The 24,514-nt window shown below is 39.6% G+C and overlaps 1 protein-coding gene across 1 annotated transcript in view; it reads right to left on the bottom strand.

The window, feature by feature from the left end:
• Positions 1-24,514, bottom strand: part of LOC128688152 (organic cation transporter protein) — a 655,980-nt gene that overhangs the window by 461,073 nt on the left and 170,393 nt on the right. The window contains exon 3 of the mRNA XM_070087495.1: positions 6,564-6,909. Within this exon, the coding sequence (XP_069943596.1) occupies positions 6,564-6,900 (337 nt within the window). The 5' untranslated portion in view covers positions 6,901-6,909. The remainder of the gene's footprint in view (positions 1-6,563; positions 6,910-24,514) is intronic.

Genomic DNA, 24,514 nt, shown 5'->3' with positions numbered 1-24,514 from the left:
TGCAAAGTCATGAAGAGTTGGGAAGGGCAAAGAAGACTGCAGACAGAATATAGGCTGGATGGACAAAGACTGCAAACCTCACTCAAGGAGAAAGATCTTGGGATGAGCATAACACCGAGCACGTCTCCAGAAGCACACATCAACCGATAACTGCTGCAGCATATGGGCGCCTGGCAAACCTGAGAATAGCGTTCCAATACCTTAGTAAGTAATCATTCAAGACACTTTACATTGTGTACGTCAGACCCATACTGGAGTATGCAGCACCAGTTTGGAACCCACACTTGGTCAAGCACGTCAAGAAATTAGAGAAAGTGTAAAGGTTTGCAACAAGGTTATATCTGGCTGGCTGCCTTGGATCAAAGTCTAGCGCAAGCTGTACTCCAAGGTATTGGTCCAGTGTGGTGAGTTTGGTATAGCACTGCGTACCTTGTTCTAAGGTTCGTAGGTTCGAGCCTCCTTCAGCCAGAGATCAGTGTTTGTGTATATTTCGCCTGCTCTCGCGAATTCCTTATATATATATATATATATATATATATATATATATATATATATATATATATATATATATATATATATATATATATATATATATATATATATATATATATATACTTATATATTATTAACACATCGGCCAATTCCCACCAAGGCAGGGTGGCCCAAAAACGAAAAAATTCACTCCATCACTCTTGCCAGAGGGGTGCTTTACACTACAGTTATAAAACTGCAACATTAACACCCCTCCTTCAGAGTGCAGACACTGTACTTCCCATCTCCAGGACTCAAGTCCGGCCTGCCGGTTTCCCTGAATGTTACCTTGCTCACACTCCAACAGCACGTCAAGTATTAAAAACCATTTGCCTCCATTCACTCCTATAAAATATGCTCACGCATGCTTGCTGGAAGTCCAAGCCCTCGCACACAAAACCTCCTGTACCCCCTCCCTCCAACCTTTCCTAGGCCGATCCTTACCCTGCCTTCCCTCCGCTACAGATTTATACAATCTCGAAGTCATTCTGTTTTTTTCCATTCTCTCTACATGTCCGAACTACCTCAACAACCCCTCCTCAGCCCTCTGGATAATAGTTTTGGTAATCCCATACCTTCTCCTAATTTCCAAACTACGAATTCTCTGCATTACATTCCCACCAAACATTTCCTCAGACATGACATCTCCACTACCTCTAGCCTTCTCCTCGTTGCAACATTCATCACCCATGCTTTACACCCTTTTAAGAGAGTTTATATAACTATACTCTCATACATTCCCCTCCTTGCTTCCACGAACAAAGTTTTTTGTCTTCACAGACTCCTAAGTGCACTACTCACCCTTTTCCCCTCATCACTTCTATGATTCTATGATTCTATGGTCTGGTGGCTAAAGCTCCCGCTTCACACACGGAGGGCCCGGGTTCGATTCCCGGCGGGTGGAAACATTTGACACGTTTCCTTACACCTGTTGTCCTGTTCACCTAGCAGCAAATAGGTACCTGGGTGTTAGTCGACTGGTGTGGGTCGCATCCTGGGGGACAAGATTAAGGACCCCAATGGAAATAAGTTAGACAGTCCTCGATGACGCACTGACTTTCTTGGGTTATCCTGGGTGGCTAACCCTCCGGGGTTAAAAATCCGAACGAAATCTTATCTTATCTTATCTTATCCTTCATAGACCCATCTGCTGACAAGTCCACTCCTAAATATCTGAATACATTCACCTCCTCCATACTCTCTCCCTCCAATCTAATATCAAATTTTTCGTCATCTAATCTTTCGTTATCCTCATAACCTTACTCTTTCCTATATTCACTTTTAATTTTCTTTTTTTACACACCCTACCAAATTCATCCACCAACCTCTGCAACTTCTCTTCAGAATCTCACAAAAGCACAGTGTCATCAACAAAGAGCAACTGTGACAACTCCCAATTTGTGTTTGATTCTTTATCTTTTAACTCCACACCTCTTGCCAAGACTCTCGCATTCACTTCTCTTACAACCCCATCTACAAATATATTGAACAGCCACGGTGACATCACACATCCTTGTCTAAGGCCTACTTTTACTGGGAAATAATCTCCCTCTCCTACACACATACTCTAACCTGAGCCTCACTATCCTCATAAAAACTCCTCACTGCTTTCAGTAACCTACCTCCTATACCATACACCTGCAACATCTGCCACATTGCCCCCCTATCCACCCTGTCATACGCCTTTTCCACATCCATAAATGCCTCTAAAACCTCTTTACCCTTGTCTAAATACTGTTCACCTATATGTTTCACTGTAAACATATCATCTACACACCCCCTACCTTTCCTAAAGCCTCCTTGTTCATCTGCTATCCTATTCTCCATCTTACTCTTAATTCTTTAAATAATAACTCTACCATACACTTTACCAGACTTATTCCCCTATAATTTTTGGACTCTCTTTTATCCCCTTTGCGTTTATACAAAGGAACTATGCATGCTCTCTGCCAATCCCTGGGTACTTTACCCTTTTTAAACATTTATTAAATAATAGCACCAACCACTCCAAAACTATATCCCCACCTGCTTTTAACATTTCTATCTTTATCCCATCAATCCCGGCTGCCTTACCCCTTTCATTTTACCTACTGCCTCACGAACTTCCCCCACACTCACAACTGGCTCTTCCTCACTCCTACAAGATGTTATTCCTCCTTGCCCTATACACGAAATCACAGCTTCCCTATCTTCAGCATTTAACAATTCCTCAAAATATTCCCTCCATCTTCCTGATACCTCTAACTCTTCATTTAATAACTCTTCTCTCCTTTTTTTTTTTAACTGTCAAATCCATTTGCTCCCTAGGCTTTCTCAACTTATTAATCTCACTCCAAAACTTTTTCTTATTTTCAACAAAATTGTTTGGTAACACCTCACCCATTCTATCATTTGCTCTCTGTTCACATTGCTTCACCACTATCTTAACCTCTCTTTTTCTCTCCATATACTCTTCCCTCCTTGCATCACTTCTACTTTGTAAAAACCTCTCCCTTACTACTCTCTTTACATCAACATTCCACCAATCGCTTTTTCCTCCCGCACCCACTTCCTTGTAACCACAAGTTTCTGCTGAACATTAAACCTACCCCATACATTTTCGACACCATTGCCTATACTCTCACTAGCCCGTCTATCCTCCAATAGTTGTTCATATCTTACCCTAACTGCCTCCTCTTTTAGTTCATACACCTTCACTTCTCTCTTACTTGCTGCTTCTATTTTCCTTGTATCCCATCTACCTTTTACTCTCAGTGTAGCTACAACTAAAAAGTGATCTGATATATCTGTGGCCCCTCTATAAACATGTACATCCTGAAGTCTACTCAACAGTCTTTTATCTACCAATACATAATCCAACAAACTACTGTCATTTCGCCCTACATCATATCTAGTATACTTATTTATCCTCTTTTTCTTAAAATACGTATTACCTATAACTAAACCCCTTTCTATACAAAGTTCAATCAAAGGGCTCCCATTATCATTTACACCTGGCACCCCAAACTACCTACCACACCCTTTTTAAATGTTTCTCCTACTTTAGCATTTAGGTCCCCTACCACAGTTACTCTCTCACTTGGTTCAAATGTTCCTATATATTCTCTTAACATCTCCCTAAATCTCTCTCTCTCCTCTAAACTCCTCTCTTCTTCAGGTACATACACGCTTATTATGACCCACTTTTCACATCCAACCCTTATTTTAATCAACATAATCCTTGAATTTACACATTTATATTCCCTCTTCTCCTTCCATAACTAGTCCTTCAACATTATTGCTACCCCTTCCTTAGCTCTAACTCTTTCAGATACTCCTGACTTAATCCCATCTATTTCTCCACACTGAAACTACCCTACCCCCTTCACCTTTGTTTCACTTAGGGTCAGGACATCCAACTTTTCATTCATAACATCAGCAGTTATTATTATCTCTCTCTCTCTCTCTTTATACATATATATATATATATATATATATATATATATATATATATATATATATATATATATATATATATATATATATATATATATATATATATATATATATATATATATATATATATATATATATATATATATATATATATATATATATATATATATATATATATATATATATATATATATATATATATATATATATATATAAATATATATATATATAAATATATATATATATATATATATATATATATATATATATATATATATATATATATATATAATATATATATATATATATATATATATATATATATATATATATATATATATATATATATATATATATATATGTCGTGCCGAATAGGCAGAACTTGCGATCTTGGCTTAAATAGAAACGTTCATCTTGCCATATAGGACAAGTGAAAATTTGTGTATGCAATAATTTCGCCAAAATCATTCTGACCCTAACGAAAAAAATATATTTCTCTGTGTTTGTTTAGTATTAAATTATTGTAAACAAATCTACAATATATTTAGTTGGGTTAGGCTAAAATAAATTGCGCTTCTTATAATAAGGTTAGGTAAGTTTTCTAAGTTTCTTTTGGTGCAAAATTATAAATTTTTACATCAACATTAATGAAAAAAATATATCTTGAAAAGTATAAGAGAAAATTTTAGAAAGCAATTAATTTTAAATGAGTTCTTGCTAATTGACCAGTTTTACATATTCGGCACGATATATATATATATATATATATATATATATATATATATATATATATATATATATATATATATATATATATATATATATATATATATATATGCAAAACAACCACTCTGAAAGAATAGAGAAATTCCAAGCGCTTTCGTAACTACTCACATTATCAAGGAACTATGAAAGTAAAGCATCCAAGGAAGCTATATAAGGGGTCTGGCCAGCACCTCACTATCAGATCCCACAATGGTTAAACACGTGACGCGCGCCGACCCAACTTGGATAGGTCCTTTGCACAACTCACCAACAAACTATTCTACCCAAGAAAATTTAAAAATTATTATTTGTCCAGTGTATTATTAAATTCTTCCAAAATTCTATTAATTATAAATGGATCTAATTTATATAAACCAAAGGAAATATTCATATTATTGTCAAAACTGCTTTTTATGAAACAAGATTCAATTATATTTCTGTCGACCATGGACTTGCTTGATACTACTTTCTCAACTTTTTGAAAATCAATTGGATGGTTAAAATCTCTTACATGAATAAATAGAGCATTGGAATCTTGTCCAGTTCTAATGCTATATTTATGTTGTTTTAATCTTAGTTCGAGATTTTTACCAGTTTGACCGTAATAAACTTTATCGCAAATTTTACAAGGAATCTTATAGACACATCCATCAGCATTTTGGGGGGAATTCTTTATCAAAAGTTTTTTTACTGTATCAAGATTTTTGAATACAACTTTAATATTAAAAGTCTTAAGAAGAGAAGGCATATCAACCAAGTTTTCATGGTAAGGGAGAACCAACATATTTTTAGTTGAATAAGGCGGGTTGTCCCTTTTTAGATTGTAAAAAGTATTTCTAGCAACTTTAAAAGATTTATCAATTACATTTCTTGGGTATTTTAAATCATTACCTATTTCATAAATTTTGGATATTTCCTCATCTATGAACTCAGGACTACAAATTCGTAAAGCTCTCAAAAACATTGATGAGAAAACAGACAGTTTGACTCTATCTTGATGCGAGGAATAATAGTGTACATAGGAACAGTTATTTGTAGGTTTTCTGTAAATTTTAAATTTGAATTCATTATTACCCTTAATAATTAAAACATCTAGAAAAGGCAATGAGTTATCTTCCTCAAACTCAACAGTAAAGTTTATAGAATGGGCTAAGCTATTTAATTTTCCAAGGAAATGGTGTATATCTACATTTTTGGGCATAAGACATAAAATATCATCAACATATCTGAACAATTTAGCTCTATTAGGGAGGATTGTGTTAAGGAACCTTGTTTCAAAAAATTCCATGTATAGGTTACTAAGAACAGGTGAAAGAGGATTTCCCATTGCCATACCAAACTTCTGAGTGTAAAACTTATCATTAAATACAAATTTTGCATCAACAATGCAAAGTTTAATAAGTTTAATGATAGTAGGAACTGGCAATGGTAAATCATAGTTAACGAGTTATTCAGATAAGAAACTTAATAAATCATCAACAGGAACTTTCGTAAACAAGGAAGTAACATCAAAACTAACCATGTTAAAATCATTTCAGTCAGTCAAGGAGCTTAATTTATCAACCAAGTCTATGTTGTTTTTAACATTAAAGTTGGCACCATATATATGGTGCGACATATATATGGTACGACACATATATGGTACGACATATATATAACTGATAATCAGATCGTATATCAGGGAGGTGGGGGATTGATGCTGGTGAAGGTTCTTGATTCAAGAAACTGGAGCTACTCTACTCTTCCTTTCATTAAACCTTATTACCTACCTATTTCCTAGGCGCAACATGACCTCTTTGGCTTTACATGAATATGATACTAATATATCTTACCAGAGGCACACATGAAGAAGACGAGGTAGTTCCAGCGACCTGTGGTCCCAACAAGCTCGAGGAGCTTCTCAAAGGTGTTGTACTCGACTTTCTCACCGTCAAGCTCAGCCTGGATGAAGGTGTTTTGTTTGGGGTCTTCCTTGACAAGGTCGAACTTGAGAGGATCATTAATGGTGTCATCGTTGATGAAGCTGACCTCAGGGGCATCATTTTTGGATTCATTCAAAAATTGATTAACCGCATAGAGCTCATTCTTAAAGGAGTCGTTCTTGAAGGCGTCATTCTTCAAGAAACCAAACTTGGAGGAATCTTCGCTGTCTTCTCTTTTCTCCATCATCTGTACGGTCTATAAAAAAAATAACATCTGTAAAAGTTTTTCTCCCTCCCATGAGTATAAATACGTTAGTCTATTTTTGTGGATGGCATGCAACAAAAAATTTTTTAGAAAACTCCTGTCCTGCTGGAATTTTATATTGTGTATGAAAACATTCCAATTCTGTGTAAGAAAACTCAGGCCTGATATTTCTCTCAGTGACACGATCTCTGATGCTTTGTATATCAGGTCCTTTCCACTTGTATAGAATTTAGGTCGTACAGTGACATCCTAGGATGATCTTCCCTCTGCATTACTTTTCAATCTCTCCAAGTTTCCAGTCTGGCACAAAGATTTTTAGATTAGATTTTGCCACCGAAGTGGCTAGTTTATTGTGCACCCCATATCCATCCTGTGGACGGTAGCGCGAGAGCATGTGGATACACAAAAGGCCTAGGAACTAGGCCCCAAAGGGTTAACAGGAATACATATGGATTTATATCTACATATCTATAGTTCACTTATCTGTTACAAGCAAATTTAGGAAATTTGCTTAGTATATCTGGTATCTTATTTTCATTAATAAGATATCTTGACATGTCACATAGGTTATTATACTGTCTGTCTCTGTATTCCTCAATAAGTGGACAATTAAGCACATAGTGTTCAAGAGAGTGACCATATGCCTGATTACATAATTTACATTTAGTTTGATCATCATCTGTGTGTCTCCCAAACTGCCAGAAGTACTTGTAACCAAGCCTAAGCCTGGCCACTACAACATCAGTCAGTCTGTTCACATTGCAAGTTGCTCCATAAACATACTTATCTACGTTCATGTTATCATAGTGGGTTATAGATCTACTAAGGCTTCTAACTGCATTCCTATAACAATCATTTTCATTATTTACTTCTCTCCTAATATTATTCCTAATGCTAGACACAGTTATACCAAAGTTATATTCTATGTTCTCCTTCTGGATACTCTTCTTGGCTAACATATCAACTTTATCATGAAGGAGTAATCCAATGTGTGATGGGATCCATAGCAATTGTACATTAATTCCTTTGTCCCTAATTTTTGAGTATCTATACCTGGCTTCTCCAATGAGCATGTTGTTGGAGTCATTATATGAGTCAAGAGCCTTCAATGATGACATAGAATCAGTAATGATGATAGAGTCAAGCTCAGTGTCATAGGATAGCTTTAGCGCCATTAGGATTGCAAACAATTCAGTTTGCAGTGTAGACGCCCAGTTGTTAATTCTTATGCCTAACTCAACAAATTTATTATCGTTCTTAACTAGGGAGGTGGCAACAAGAGCAGATGCAGCCCTGCCAGAAGACTCCTGTTTAGATCCATCAGTGTATATAACTTGTGATAACTTATTACTACCAGCTAGGCGAAAAATTTCTTCTTGAGCAGTTGCTCTAACAAGAGATTTAAGGAAGGGATTACTAGCAATGAGCTTCTTGGGAGGGACTTGTAGGTATGTGATATTAAATGATCACATCTTCCATGGAGGGGTGAAATGCTCTTGTTGCCTACAGTGATACAGTTCATGCAGGTTATAAAACTTAATGCAATTGCACGTTTTCACAATCCATTTAGATCTGTGTATATTTACCTCTAGACACTTGGTAAGATTCACTGTGACAGTGTCTGGTTCGTTTCTCAACATTCTAATACCGAGTACAGTGTTAATTTCAACAATCCTATCACTGATACTAGAAATACCAAGCTCCTTCCTCATGTTAAGAACTTTTGTAGATCTGGGACAGCCAAGAATAGTCCTGAGAGCTTCATTTTGCATTAACTCCAAGGGTCGGAGGGAACTTTCTCTAGCTAATATCAACATGGGAGCAGCATAATCAATTAAGGACCTAACATAGGCTATGTACATCATTCTCACGATTCTCACATTAGCACCATAGTTGGGATTGTAGCCAGCAACAGCTTTGAGAGCATTTAGCCTAGCTTTACATTTCTTGTTTAGTTGTGGTATAGTGGATTTGTTAAAGGGTACATCTACACCAAGATATCTGTAAGTTTTAACGTAGCTAATGATTTCACCCTGCAAATAGATGGGTGGGGGATGTCGTTTGCTTGTTAATATCTTTGTTTTAGAGGAAGATATTATGAGGCCTAGTCGATTACAAATTGCTTGAACTTCATTAAGAATGGTATTCATCTTCTTATGCCCTGTTGTATGGATCATGATATCATCAGCATAGCTTATAGCTATATGTTTAGGTGAGGCAGGTAGAGCATTTAGGAGAGCATTAATCAGAATATTAAATAGCATGGGACTAAGAACTCCTCCCTGCGGTGTACCTAAAGACATTTCTTTAGAATCACTTCTGAAGCCTTGGTAAAGGACAGAGGATACTCTATTTGACAGGTATCCTATTATCCAGCAGAGTAAGCTACCACCAATATTCATTTTGGCTAGTTCATGTAGTATAACGGTTCTGTTTGCAATATCAAATGCAGATTTTAGATCAAGAAAAGTGGTAAAACTAGTAGAGGTGTGTGCAGTGAGAAAGGTGGAAATACAGTTCTGCACACTTTTACCTTTCATGAACCCATAGAGGTAGGGGGAAAGTTGATGTCTGATTCTGTAGTACAATCTGTTAAGCATCATTCTTTCAAAAGTTTTGCAAAGACAACTAGTTAAGGAGATCGGCCTAAATGTATCAGGCTGTTGGGGCTTAGGGATAGGCACAATGAGACTATTGGTCCAGGAAGTAGGAAGAACGCCCTCAATGTAACTGAGATTATACAGTGCCAACAAAGGGTTATCAGGCACGTGCCTTAGAGTTCTGAGAATATCATAGGTTATACCATCCTCTCCAGGAGCAGTTGATCGACCTTTGGTTAATGCATTATCTAATTCATACTCGGTAAAGAGGCAATCACTCTCATCAATATTTTGGCTCATAAAATTAATCAGTTTCAACATTTCTTCAGAAGTACTCTCTAAATTTTTTCTAATATGAGATGGAAGGCTTTCATGCCTGGATGTTTTGGACCAGTCATTTATGAGGTCATTTGCTTTTTCAAGAGGAAAGGGATGAGCAACATTGCCAGTCTTTTTCCTGGTTATTTTATTTATACCTTTCCAAGCCAAACTCAAAGGGGTGGACCTATTTAATCCACCAACAAACTGTTCCCATTCCTGTTGCCTAAGTTCTTGCTTTCTATTCCTTGCATTTGTTAGTGCAGCTTGGAACGTTCTGAGCAGGTCTGGGGTTCTACATTCACGGTATGCTTTACCAATCCTCCTAGCTGCATGTGTTAGATTGCGCAGCTGTGGATCATTATAGTATTTACATTGGTTTTTATTGTTATTTATAGTGGAGGGTCTTTGTTTCCTATTCCTGCCCACTTGATCTGTGAGAACACTCTCAATAGTGGTAATAAAATCATCATTAAATTTTTGTGTGCCAGTGGGCTCGTAATTCTTATACCATTGATCCAAGTGGTTAATAAAGTTGTCTCTGTGTTCTGGTTTGAGAATAAGTTTCCTCCTTCTGTATTTAGCTCCTTGATTGCTGGAGATGTGATCAAGATTGACAGTTGTTAGTCTTGGGAAGTGATCAGATAGAAGATCATCAACTATGACAGAGTCATGCATCGTATATGATGTATTAAATCCAAGACACAGATCTAGTATGCCACCATATATGTGAGTAGGCTCAGTAGTGCCCACAATTCGAACATTATCATGCTCATTCAGCAATCTCACTAGTTTAGTTCCATTGGTGTTTGTAATAGACCCACCAATATTCTTATGTCTGGCATTAAAATCTCCAAGAATGATGGTAGGTTCACTATTGATGCGATCTGGTAAAGCATCAGGTCGAAGCTGGTTCGCTGGGGCATAGAGATTAAAAATGTTTATGGAAAAATCGCCTGCATATACTTTGACACCATGATACTGCATGTTAACTCGACTCTGCAAGGAAAGGAGTGAATGTGGCAAGTTCTTTCTGACATACATCACACAACAGTTGGTTGACCTTAGGTTATAAGCTGCATATCCAGGCAAGTTTGGTGGAGGTGCTCCATCTTTCAATCTACATTCCTGCAAACAGATGACATCAATATTCTTGGTTGCACTAATATGATGTAAGTCAGGCAACCGCTTCCTGATGGAAGCAATGTTCCATGAAAAGATTTGTAATGTATCCATTGTAGTGAGTTATTACAATCTCTTGCTCATAAGATGGTAAAACTATTATGCTTTGACTGCAGTGTGCAGACACTTAAGAGCAAATAGCATAGTTTGTACGTCTTTATCTTCAGAACCTTTATTTTTAAGCATTTTTCAGCATTTTGGCAGCCAGTTATGAGGCAAGTTTTGAAGGCAAGAGTTATGGGCTTCTTTCTCACAAATTGCTGGAAGCTGAACGGAGATTGCTGCACTTTTGACATCATCACCATGCTCAAGAGCATCATCCTGATTACATATATTTATTAAACTTGTCAGGATCTGTTCAAGATGCTCAATTTTTTTCTGGAAATTTGTTATAATATGAGGAAGGTCAGGCGAATCCAATGCCTCTCCGGAGGATGGCACTTCTGGGTTAGTGCTTCCTTTAACACCTATCACCTTAACAGGTACCATGGTTACATTAGTGTTCTCTGTTTCATCATTCATTGCAGGTAGGTCCTGTGCATCTGACTCATCTCCAATTTCCTGGGAGGTTACCTGTGTGGTGTCCGTCTGACTGTTATAGTTGTGTGTATTGGGAGAAATGACAAACTCATCCCCATATTCAGGTGTAGCCATAGGTATCTGTAGTGGCAGACCAGTAGTTCCATATGTGCTAGCAGGGATGGCTAGCTCCTCCACAGCTGGTGTGTGTGATGGCATTCTGGTATCACCAGAATTGTTTGCAGTGAGGTGGGGTTCTTGCACACTTTGCAGAGGTTCAGTCTCAGATCTGGCTGTGGTAGACTGGATGGCCCCATCCTCAGTTACCATTAAAGGACTGTTATCAGGTTTACCTCGAAGGTTGTTTGGGTTCTGACTGCAGTCCTTGTGGGAAACTGTAACCCCAACTTCTTTACAGTTAATACACTTAAATTTTTGGCTGTCAGGGCCTACTGTGCATTCTCTAGTGGAATGTTTCCCAGCACACTTACCACACCAAGAATGTAGTATTCCACAGTCTACTGCAACATGGCCATAGTGCTGGCATTTGTAACACCTACGTTTAGGGGGTAGGTACACTTCGATGTTTAGGAAACGTAAACCATGCACCCAGATATTCCGGGGGAGGGGCACAGGACCCACCCAACTGGCAATAATTTGGGATTTTCCTTTAAGTCTTTTAGGCTTGATGATATGCTCACTTAGAGTCAGATGGGATGGGTCCATGCAGAGAGGGTATCCAAAGATTATGATACTGACCCATTTTTTAAAGTGGTGAGTGTCTGATTGAGGTCGGAGCAGCTTAATATCCCCATAAGGTGTACTACGTAGATCATTGATCAGCTCTTTATTCTGTTCCACAAACACAAAGTTGTGTGTGTTTTTCCTAAATTGGATCCTTGAGTTAGGATGCTTGTTTACAGCTGCCATTAGCCATGCACACTTAGCAGGCAGCGGGGTGTTGTCAGGGAAGTTCAGCTTAACACATTCTTCCTTTAAAGAAAGACTTCTTGCAGCCTCTGTGCACCAAGGACGTTTAGTGTCACATTGTGTACGAGTCAAGTGAGTCTGACTACGTCGACGCTCTAGCCCTTTCTCACTTTTTCTCTTTTGTTTACTTTTAAAGGTCTGGAAGCTATCATCATTTCCATCACCTGCAGAAATAGGTTCCTCTATGACAGTTGCCATGTTTGCCAGTGATGATATCTGGTGTAAGACTCACAACACAAAAATTCCTCGCTTATCTTTCCCTTATAGCTTATGCAAGAGCAAATATTCACTACAAAGTCAGAAGTCCAAAATAGATCACAAGACACAAGTGCTCAAGTTCAATGAACACCTCCAACCATACTCAACCCAGACCACCACCACTCAATACGACACACACCCCACCAAAAAACACACTCAGAGACCTCTTGTATGTGTGTTAATAATATGGTACATATAATGATATAATGGATGGTACAGGCGAGGTCTTACACCATATCACAAATTACAAAGATGAACAGAGAGAGAGAGAGAGAGATAGAGAGAGAGAGAGAGAGAGAGAGAGAGAGAGAGAGAGAGAGAAAGTAGGTAATATTGAGCATAAAATTAGAATTCTGACATACATCACATTAAACATGAGGTTCAAATGATAACTTCCACTTGAGTTAGTTCAGGCTACTGCCATCTAATGTACCTCACTGAAATAATAATATAGCAGACATCACAATGAATGCTGAAGACAACTTCTTACCCCAACCATAGATTGTAAACAGAATTACTAAAAAAAAAAAAAAAAAAAAAAAAAAAAAACTAGGTAATGTTACAATGACAATGAGATAAATCACTCTGGTCGACTTCCTTGGTCCGTCCTGGGTAACTCACACATTACTATGTTATACATGTATGCAAGCATAAGTGTGCAGCTGTATATAGATGAACCAGTACCTAAACAATCTCACTTACACACGCGTTACTATGTATGACAAGTGTTACCAAGTACACCAAGTGTACACTTTATCACTTAGAATACACTTTTGTTGATGTAAATATAGGTGAGAGTGGTACACCGCTGGTCGTAATAAACACACTCAACTTCTCAAGGTCACACACTAGGCCCAGCTTCTGGAGTTACCAGCGTTTTAATGTGTTTATTATGTGTCAGTGCGTGTCTGCAGTCATTAAATTGGTGTATCAGAAGTTAAACACTACAATCAAGTTGATCAAATAGTCTAAAACAATTTACACAATGTATAACTAGAAGTATAATGATTGCAAATTGTTACTATTACAATTTCAACTAGGCACTAGACCCACTAGATGAGATGGCAAGGAACATAGATGTTAACAGGCTGACTCTTGCTTAACACAGTTGAAAGGTAACCGAATTACTCAAGTAAGAAAGTATTCATGAAACTGAACATTATGCAGCAGTAAGCTTGTTCACAGTAAAAATACAAAGCATAAGTTACACACTCACATCACAGATCAACACTGCAATTTGAAATATTACTGGGAATTTAGCAGTAAAGTTTCAGTCTGAACGAGAAAATGTATTAGAAAACACAGCAATGACACTAGGACAAGCAATTTAATTATGTAACCGTATTTAATAGTTCAGTTACACTGAGCAGAGCATGTATTACACTGATTTATCAAATGTAAGGAGTCACTACACTGAAGTACACTCTGAGCCTTTTAAAGTCTTAATACAGGCTTACAAATGACAATTAACTGTTGGGGAAAGCATCACTTAACACTTCTAGCACACGTATGACAGATGAATGTTCACTGTGTACAAGCCAATCACCACAAGCTTACTATGTTTATAAGTGAACCTCTGGCATGTCCCACTCAAAATGTCAGCACTGCAATGCTCATCAAATTGTTCTCAAGCCACTACAGGAAACACTGGTATGCCAGCAGCACTGCAGAACATAATACACAGACATGCTGGGCCCTAGGACAGCTATAACTGCAGGCTGCCTTAGCTTGTTCTGGCTAGCTTTTAGTGCTGCCCTCAAGCTTGCTTGACTGTGCTCGCCAAGCCCGTGCCAACCACCCGGACACCTGCTTGCAGCAGGCAGGCAGGCACACAGGAGACACTCGCAAGATGAGCGGAGTGCGGCACAGAGGACACGGGTACTCAAGCACCCATGTGGTCTGGCAAAAAAAAAAAAAAAAAAAAAAAAAAAAACGCCTCTACACCACAAGCAAATAGAGGCGAACGGCTGAGTTCCAAATTGAGGCAGGAGAAGGGACAAGGAAGGGATATTCACCTCGCTAGACACAGGCAATATGGGTGTAGTGGCCTGCAGGTCGCAGTGCAATTTTCAAGGTCATTCACTGGGCCCACAGTCGTCTCGAGAGTTACCAACCCTGTACTACTTGTTAACTCCAAACCCACAGCACTTAACACATCTAGCACACGTGTCTTGGAATGACACAAATTTTCACTACATAAGAACTAGTTCTCACAACACCGAAGGTACGGCCGGAACACTGTAGAATGTTCACAAAGGCATTCTGGGATTCAGAACAGATGTAGCCTTGGCCTTCACTGGCTGGCTTGGAGCGCTGTTTGGCCTGGATCAGCTAAACTCGCCCTTATCCCATATGTAGATAATGGCGACAAGTTAAGGGATACCAGTGAATAGGAAAGTCGAGGACGGGACATTCACCTCACTAGACACACGCAGTATGGGTGTAAGTGGCATGCGGGTCTTAGAGTGCCATTTTCAAGGTCACCCAGCAGGCCAGACATTCCTCACTCATTTTAAGCCTACGTAGGTACTGATGGTAGCACAATGTCCTAAGTCAGCGTAAGCCACTCATGCAAATAGTTACAACAAATCTGCAGCACTTGCGGAACTCACATATTCGAGTACCAGCGGGGCAGCAAAATACACCTCTACACTGCACGTCGTTGATAGAGGCGAACGGCTGAGTTTAAAGGCGGACTGTTGTAGATACAGGAGAACAGCAGGGGTAACTGAGCACGCACATTCGCCTTTATTCACATAGTCAATATGGGCGAGTCTCAGGCAGATGATGCAGTGCCTCGCTCAAGGTCACAGGCTGAGGCAGACTTCTCAAGAGTTACCAAACACTGCAATATTTGTACAGATTGTTACTCTCCAACTTGCAAAAATTCTATCACACCTGTCTTGGAGTGAAAGACGAATTTTCAGTGTGTGGACACCTGGGTTACCAACTCACGTAGGACTGCACACTCGTCGTTATTCCTCAGGTTGGTAAAGCGATGAGTTGTGAGCATTTTGAGAGGCACGAGTAGCAGTGGACTAGCAAAATTCGCCTCTACACTGTATGTTGATAGAGGCGAAAGGCTGAGGTCAAATGAAAGGCAGAGGGGAAGCAGAGGCCTGTGAGGGCCTTTGCAAAAAGGAAGACTATTTCCAGTGTTTCACTAGGTATATCCTTAGTCACAGCTCGCACATAAGAGTTCTCACAACACTGAAGCTGTCTTCCAACAGTAGGAGTTTTAATGATGACTTATCAGTCGGGAGAAATGGGTAGGCCTGCGAATTAGTAGGTCCAGATCCCCAGCACACGTCTACTCCCCTCAACCACTCAGCCGAGACTGTGAGTCTGGCACAAGAGCAAGTAGAGGTGTGAAATAATCAGCTAGTGAGCTAATGTAAACAAAATAAATAATTTTCACAATTTTAACATTAGCTCCATACCTGAGACAAAAACATGCCACAACTCTAAGTGCTCTCGGACTTTCTTTGTATTGTCGATAAAGTCTTTTTGTTTACAAGTCAAAAGTAGTGAGACCTCAAAGCCTAGATACCTGTATCTGGTTGCATATTCTAATCTAGACTTATCTTGCAGCAGGATCCCGCGGACTGTGCCTCCCTGTCAAGGACACTTTTTTTTTTACACAGGGTTTTCAAGGTTAGGTTAAGGATTCATAACTTTATTGACAGGTTAAGAGCTGTTACGTACATTAGCTCATTTAAAAGCCTTTTTATTGTTATGAGACATACATGTAGGGAACAAGATAAAGTTGGAGCCATCTGTGGGACAGCAATTTCATTTGATGAACTGACTTTATTTCGTTAATATCGTTATGCTGTACGAACATGTTCCAGATTCGAGTCATCCTGGGAATAAACGATCTCAGATGAAGTGATGTTCTGGAGAAGGGTACAGTCAGAGTGAAGTTGTTGCTTGCTGCCCGTCTTGTTGTGTAGAAGCTTACTTCTTGCTGTCCTCGGTACTTTGACAATATTGTCCTTGTACGTAACAGTAAGGCCACCCACATCCCTCCTGTGCTGAAGACTCTGTTGAAATGACAGATCTATGCAGGCTGGGTCCAGAAGAGAGATGAGGCGTCTTGCTCTGTTCTCTGCTCTGTCAAGAAGTCGCCGATGAGATGGGGGCGGGCAGTCAAAGAAAGTGGAGCATACAGAATTTTACAACCTCTGCTGTCGAGCAGATACGAGATACGTCAACGTGTTGTAAGCTTCCTTTCCGCCTTGTTTGCAAGATTTACAACATGGGCCTTCATGGTCAGTTTGGAGTCAAATTTCGCTCCAAGGATTTCAACTTCGTCCCCAGGTATCAACACTCTCCCATTCATACTTACTATTGCTCCTGCATTACCATCATGGTGCCTAGAGACCATCATCATTTGTGTTTCCTCAGGAGCAAATGTTACCTGCCGTCGTTTACCCAAGGCTGATATAGCCCTTAGCTGGTGATTGATGTAGCTTAGAGCAGCTGGCATTTCCTCCCCTGGATAAGTAAATGTCAGTGAACAGTCATCTACATATGTGTGGGATTCTGATTGAGATGAAGGTCACTGAAGTAGACATTCAATAACAATGGCCTAAGCACGCTTTCCTGTGGAACATTTGCCCCAGTAGGATGTCTTGCTGACTTTGTCCCATTGAGAACTACACTTAGAGATCTACCTTGAAGGTAATCACTGAGGAGACATAGTGCAGAGCCTGCAATTCCCAGTGTTTGCAGTTTTGCTAAGAGGCCCTGGTGCCATACTCTGCTGAAAGCAAGCAATGCCCAATGCTACTACACAGCTGAATTTGGATTCATCCAGTGACTGGTGCCACTTAGTGGAGAGGTTTAACAACCGATAAGCAGCAGAGTACCCTCATCTGAAACCATATTGACGGTCACAAAGAAGTGAGTGGTAGTCGAAAAACTCTCAATTGCCGTGAGATTATTGTCTCAAGGATCTTGCCAGTGATTAAAAAGAGTGACACTGGTCTGTAGCTGCTGATTTTTGCTCTGCCTTTCTTTTTGTGAACAGGGACTACATATGCCTCTTTTCACAGAGAAGGCCATTTACACTGTGCTAGGTGTAAGGTGTTGGGAGCAGTGAGAGAATTAAATACTATGTATATTTCAATCATATATTGCGGTGTTCATAGCTGTGAGTTGTTGTTGTCGTTTGTTGTTGTTGCCCCGGACCTGGCGAGAGTACAAGCAGTTAAGTTACTCTACTTTTCATTATCCAGTACAACAATAATACTAGGCAGTGCTGAAAGATGCGAGTTAGAGGTGCTGCTAGCTGGTCTGCAAATCTTCTCAGCAATCTTGGGTTCAACTTGTCTGGGCCCACAGCCTTTTCTTGGTACAGCGATTTAAAAAAAAATGCACCTCCTCCTGCCTTATTTTCACCACTGACCGCGCTGACAGCTAGCCATGGAAGGTTCCTCGCTGGATCAGGAACTTGCATCTTGGCGCAAAGTGTTCGGCAAAAAGGTCAACTTTTTCTTGACTACTAGTAAAGGTGGTCTCATCCTGTCGATTTAGAGGTGGAAGAAGTTCATTAGGCAGATAACCTTGCCTGTCTTTGACCAAGGACTAACAGGTTTTGGAGCCCACTCTACCTGATGCACTTGCTAAGGATCCTTGCATTCTCAGCAAACATAATCAGTCTCAGTCCTGACATGAGGTTAGTACATTTTTAAGGATATTTTGGGAGTTGGAGAATCCTGTGATGCAAATCATTATTTTATTTTTTAACACATCGGTCGTTTCCCACCAAGGTAGCGTGGCCAAAAAAAGAAAAACTTTCACCGTTATTCACTCCATTACTGTCTTGCCAGAGGAACGCTTACACTACAGTTATAAAACTGTAACATTAACACCCCTCCTTCAGAGTGCAGAAACAGTACTTCCCGCCCTGCCGGTTTCCCTGAACCCCTTCATAAATATTACTCTGCTCACACTCCAACAGCACGTCAAGTCCTAAAAACTACTTGTCTCCATTCGCTCCTATCTAACACGCTCACGCATGCTTGCTGGAAGTCCAATCCCCTCGCACACAAAAACCTTCTTTACCCCCTCCCTCCAACCTTTCCTAGGATGACCTCTACCCCGCCTTCCCTCCACTACAGATTTATACATTCTCGAAGTCATTCTATTTTGTTCCATTCTCTCTACATATCTTAACCACCTCAACAACCCCTCCTAGCCCTCTGGATAATAGTTTTGGTAATACTGCACCTCTTCCTAATTTCCAAACTACGAATTCTTCTGCATTATATTCACACCACACATTGCCCTCAGGCATGACATCCCCACTGCCTCCAGCCTTCATGTTGCAACATTCACCACCCATTCTTCACATTCATATTAGAGCATTAGTATAACAATACTCTCATACATTCCCTCTCTTTGCTTCCATGGACAAAGTTCTTTATCTCCACAGACTTCTCAGTGCACCACTTACCTTTTTTTCCTCGTCAATTCTATGATTCTCCTCACCTTTCATAGACTCATCTGCTGACACAGCCACTCCTAAATATGTGAATATATTCACCTCCTACATACTCTCTCTCTCTCTCTTCAGTCTGATATCCAATCTTTCGTCACCAAATTTTTTCGTTATCCTCATCACTTTACTCTTTCCTATATTCACTTTCAATTTTCTTCTTTTACATACCCTACCAAATTCATCCACCAACCTCTGCAACTTCTCTTCAGAATCTCCCAACAGCGCAGTGTCATCAGCAAAGATAACTGTAACAACTCCTGCTTTGTGTTAGATTCTTTATCTTTTAACAACAAACCTCTTGCCAACACTCAAGCATTCACATCTCTTACAACCCCATCTATAAATATATTGAACAACCATGGTGACATCACACATCCTTGTCTAAGGCCTACTTTTACTAGGAAATAAGCTCCCTCTCTCCTACATACTCTAACCTGAGCCTCATTAACCTCGTAAACACTTTTCACTGCTTTCAATAACCTACCTCCTATTCCACACATTTGCAATGTCTGCCACATTGCCCCCCCCCCTATCCACCCTGTCATATTCCTTTTCCAAATCCTTAAATGCCACAAAAACCTCTTTACCCATAACTAAATACTGTTCACCTATATGTTTCACTGTAAACATTTAGTCTACATCCCTCCCCCTATGCTTCCTAAAGCCTCCATGTTCATTCTACTCTCCATCTTACTCTTAATTCTTTCAATAATAACTCTACCATACACTTTACCAGGTATACTCAACAAACTTATTAACACCGGCAGCGGCAGCGGCAGCGGCAACAGGAACCTTGTCCTCTATTTTTACTTCTACCTGAGGTTCCCAGCAGCCCAGTGATGACCTAATCAAGACCCGCATAACACTAACATGTGTGGATACCAGAATGATATAAAGCAACTGCAGAAATCACCCAAAAGTTCACAAATTACCAACTAATAGGACTCGTTCTAGCAACTCCTACCCCGCTGCCACTGAAGTGATACTCCACAACATTCACCCAACACCCATCGCCTACTATTCACCCGAAGCCACAGCCAATGGACAAGGGTCAGAACAATAAAAGAAGATCCAGTAACCAGCTAAGGACTCCTAACATCAAAGGTGAGAGCAGTAATAACACGAGGAAAACTTGTAGTACTGGCAGCCAGGACACAACCCTCATCACCCACCGGCATCACCACAACACACGACAGACGACAACAAACATGGCCGCCGCTACAGTCCAAGATAACTCCTTCCCAGTATTTGATGTCAAGAAGATCACCGACCCAGAAATAGCTAAACTCCTTATGATTCAGAACCAAACGATCACCAAACTAACTCAGGAAATGCAGGAACTAAAGGCTAGCAATGCAGATTACCTCAACAAGATCACTGCTCTAGAACATAAACTAGACACTCTAGAACAACAAAGCAACACCCACACCCGGTCCCTAGACACCATCAACACTTTAAAAGACCAAGTCACCCTACTTACTACCAACATTACAGAGGAAAGATCAAGAGTGGACCAACAACTTGCCAATGTCATAACCAACTTCCAAGACCATAATGACCAAGGTGGTCTCATCCTGTCGATTTAGAGGTGGAAGAAGTTCATTAGGCAGATAACCTTGCCTGTCTTTGACCAAGGACTAACAGGTTTTGGAGCCCACTCTACCTGATGCACTTGCTAAGGATCCTTGCATTCTCAGCAAACATAATCAGTCTCAGTCCTGACATGAGGTTAGTACATTTTTAAGGATATTTTGGGAGTTGGAGAATCCTGTGGTGCAAATCATTATTTTATTTTTTAACACATCGGTCGTTTCCCACCAAGGTAGCGTGGCCAAAAAAAGAAAAACTTTCACCGTTATTCACTCCATTACTGTCTTGCCAGAGGAACGCTTACACTACAGTTATAAAACTGTAACATTAACACCCCTCCTTCAGAGTGCAGAAACAGTACTTCCCGCCCTGCCGGTTTCCCTGAACCCCTTCATAAATATTACTCTGCTCACACTCCAACAGCACGTCAAGTCCTAAAAACTACTTGTCTCCATTCGCTCCTATCTAACACGCTCACGCATGCTTGCTGGAAGTCCAATCCCCTCGCACACAAAAACCTTCTTTACCCCCTCCCTCCAACCTTTCCTAGGATGACCTCTACCCCGCCTTCCCTCCACTACAGATTTATACATTCTCGAAGTCATTCTATTTTGTTCCATTCTCTCTACATATCTTAACCACCTCAACAACCCCTCCTAGCCCTCTGGATAATAGTTTTGGTAATACTGCACCTCTTCCTAATTTCCAAACTACGAATTCTTCTGCATTATATTCACACCACACATTGCCCTCAGGCATGACATCCCCACTGCCTCCAGCCTTCATGTTGCAACATTCACCACCCATTCTTCACATTCATATTAGAGCATTAGTATAACAATACTCTCATACATTCCCTCTCTTTGCTTCCATGGACAAAGTTCTTTATCTCCACAGACTTCTCAGTGCACCACTTACCTTTTTTTCCTTGTCAATTCTATGATTCTCCTCACCTTTCATAGACTCATCTGCTGACACAGCCACTCCTAAATATGTGAATATATTCACCTCCTCCATACTCTCTCTCTCTCTCTTCAGTCTGATATCCAATCTTTCGTCACCAAATTTTTTCGTTATCCTCATCACTTTACTCTTTCCTATATTCACTTTCAATTTTCTTCTTTTACATACCCTACCAAATTCATCCACCAACCTCTGCAACTTCTCTTCAGAATCTCCCAACAGCGCAGTGTCATCAGCAAAGATAACTGTAACAACTCCTGCTTTGTGTTAGATTCTTTATCTTTTAACAACAAACCTCTTGCCAACACTCAAGCATTCACATCTCTTACAACCCCATCTATAAATATATTGAACAACCATGGTGACATCACACATCCTTGTCTAAGGCCTACTTTTACTAGGAAATAAGCTCCCTCTCTCCTACATACTCTAACCTGAGCCTCATTAACCTCGTAAACACTTTTCACTGCTTTCAATAACCTACCTCCTATTCCACACATTTGCAATGTCTGCCACATTGCCCCCCCCCCCTATCCACCCTGTCATATTCCTTTTCCAAATCCTTAAATGCCACAAAAACCTCTTTACCCATAACTAAATACTGTTCACCTATATGTTTCACTGTAAACATTTAGTCTACATCCCTCCCCCTATGCTTCCTAAAGCCTCCATGTTCATTCTACTCTCCATCTTACTCTTAATTCTTTCAATAATAACTCTACCATACACTTTACCAGGTATACTCAACAAACTTATTAACACCGGCAGCGGCAGCGGCAGCGGCAACAGGAACCTTGTCCTCTATTTTTACTTCTACCTGAGGTTCCCAGCAGCCCAGTGATGACCTAATCAAGACCCGCATAACACTAACATGTGTGGATACCAGAATGATATAAAGCAACTGCAGAAATCACCCAAAAGTTCACAAATTACCAACTAATAGGACTCGTTCTAGCAACTCCTACCCCGCTGCCACTGAAGTGATACTCCACAACATTCACCCAACACCCATCGCCTACTATTCACCCGAAGCCACAGCCAATGGACAAGGGTCAGAACAATAAAAGAAGATCCAGTAACCAGCTAAGGACTCCTAACATCAAAGGTGAGAGCAGTAATAACACGAGGAAAACTTGTAGTACTGGCAGCCAGGACACAACCCTCATCACCCACCGGCATCACCACAACACACGACAGACGACAACAAACATGGCCGCCGCTACAGTCCAAGATAACTCCTTCCCAGTATTTGATGTCAAGAAGATCACCGACCCAGAAATAGCTAAACTCCTTATGATTCAGAACCAAACGATCACCAAACTAACTCAGGAAATGCAGGAACTAAAGGCTAGCAATGCAGATTACCTCAACAAGATCACTGCTCTAGAACATAAACTAGACACTCTAGAACAACAAAGCAACACCCACACCCGGTCCCTAGACACCATCAACACTTTAAAAGACCAAGTCACCCTACTTACTACCAACATTACAGAGGAAAGATCAAGAGTGGACCAACAACTTGCCAATGTCATAACCAACTTCCAAGACCATAATGACCAACATCAGCTATCTGACGCTGTTGTAGTTAACAGCAAACATCTCCCACCCACAGTCACCCAAGAGACCTGCATGGAGACCACCCTGCAGCTTATCAAGGACCACCTTCGCCTTAACGTACGTAGTGATGACTTAAAGGATTGCAAACTGATGGACTATCATGCAGGTAAAAAAACAGTGCTGTTAAAATTCCAAACTAGCTTACAAAGAAACAACCTACTAAAAACATCTATTTCTATGAAAACTGATGTTTACGTCAATGAGTGCCTTACCAAAACGAGACAAAACCTTCTTTATCGGCTAAGAAAACTGCGCTATGCCCAAAAAATCCACCAGTGCTTTGTGAGGGATGGAAAAATAGCAGTTAGGAAACAGCCCACTGGAAAGAGATACTTCATCTCCACAGAACATGACCTTAAAACATTCCTAAGTGAGGCTGGACTAACAGAATCAGAGTAAAGTGCAGATAATACCCATAGTCCACCGTTAGTGTTATATTGTCATAAATTTGTGCCCCCCTAAAATTCTAATACTCCAACTACTTTTAATTGTCATTGTTGTACTCAACGACCATTCTACCTCATAGTCTTAATTGTATTAAATATCTACAGAATCTATCTCCTTTTTTACAACTTACCACATCACTGTTCCATCTTATTTTTTTATAAACTAACCATAACTTGTCTTCAATAATTCTACCTCACTTTAAAAAATACTCAATTGCCCAATTTTATTCTAAATCCCTATTATTGCCCAATTTTACTTTAAACTATATTGATCAAACTTATTGTAAACTTCTTTTATTGACCATTTTTATTCCATACTTTTTTAACCTAGTATTTTCAACTACAACTTTTATATCATCCTGTCTACCATCTTACTAGCATATTATAACCAAGTCATTGCCATTTTTATTTTTATCAATTCTTTTTTTTATTATTATCTTGCTACCTTAATTTGTGTATTTTATCCTGTCAATTTAAATCTAATTATACTCTAATTCTTGTAAACAACTTATATAAGACCTTAGTGCAATTACAATTGAGAGTCTTGTTCTTTTATTATATTATTAGATTAATCACAGTTTTACTCTAGCTCATTCTAGCTCAAT

The sequence above is a fragment of the Cherax quadricarinatus genome, chromosome 2, assembly GCF_038502225.1.
Source record: "Cherax quadricarinatus isolate ZL_2023a chromosome 2, ASM3850222v1, whole genome shotgun sequence".
NCBI classification, from domain to species: Eukaryota; Metazoa; Arthropoda; class Malacostraca; order Decapoda; family Parastacidae; genus Cherax; species Cherax quadricarinatus.
The sequence above is the reverse complement of the archived record's forward strand: the minus strand, read 5'-3'. Positions and strand labels throughout refer to the sequence as shown.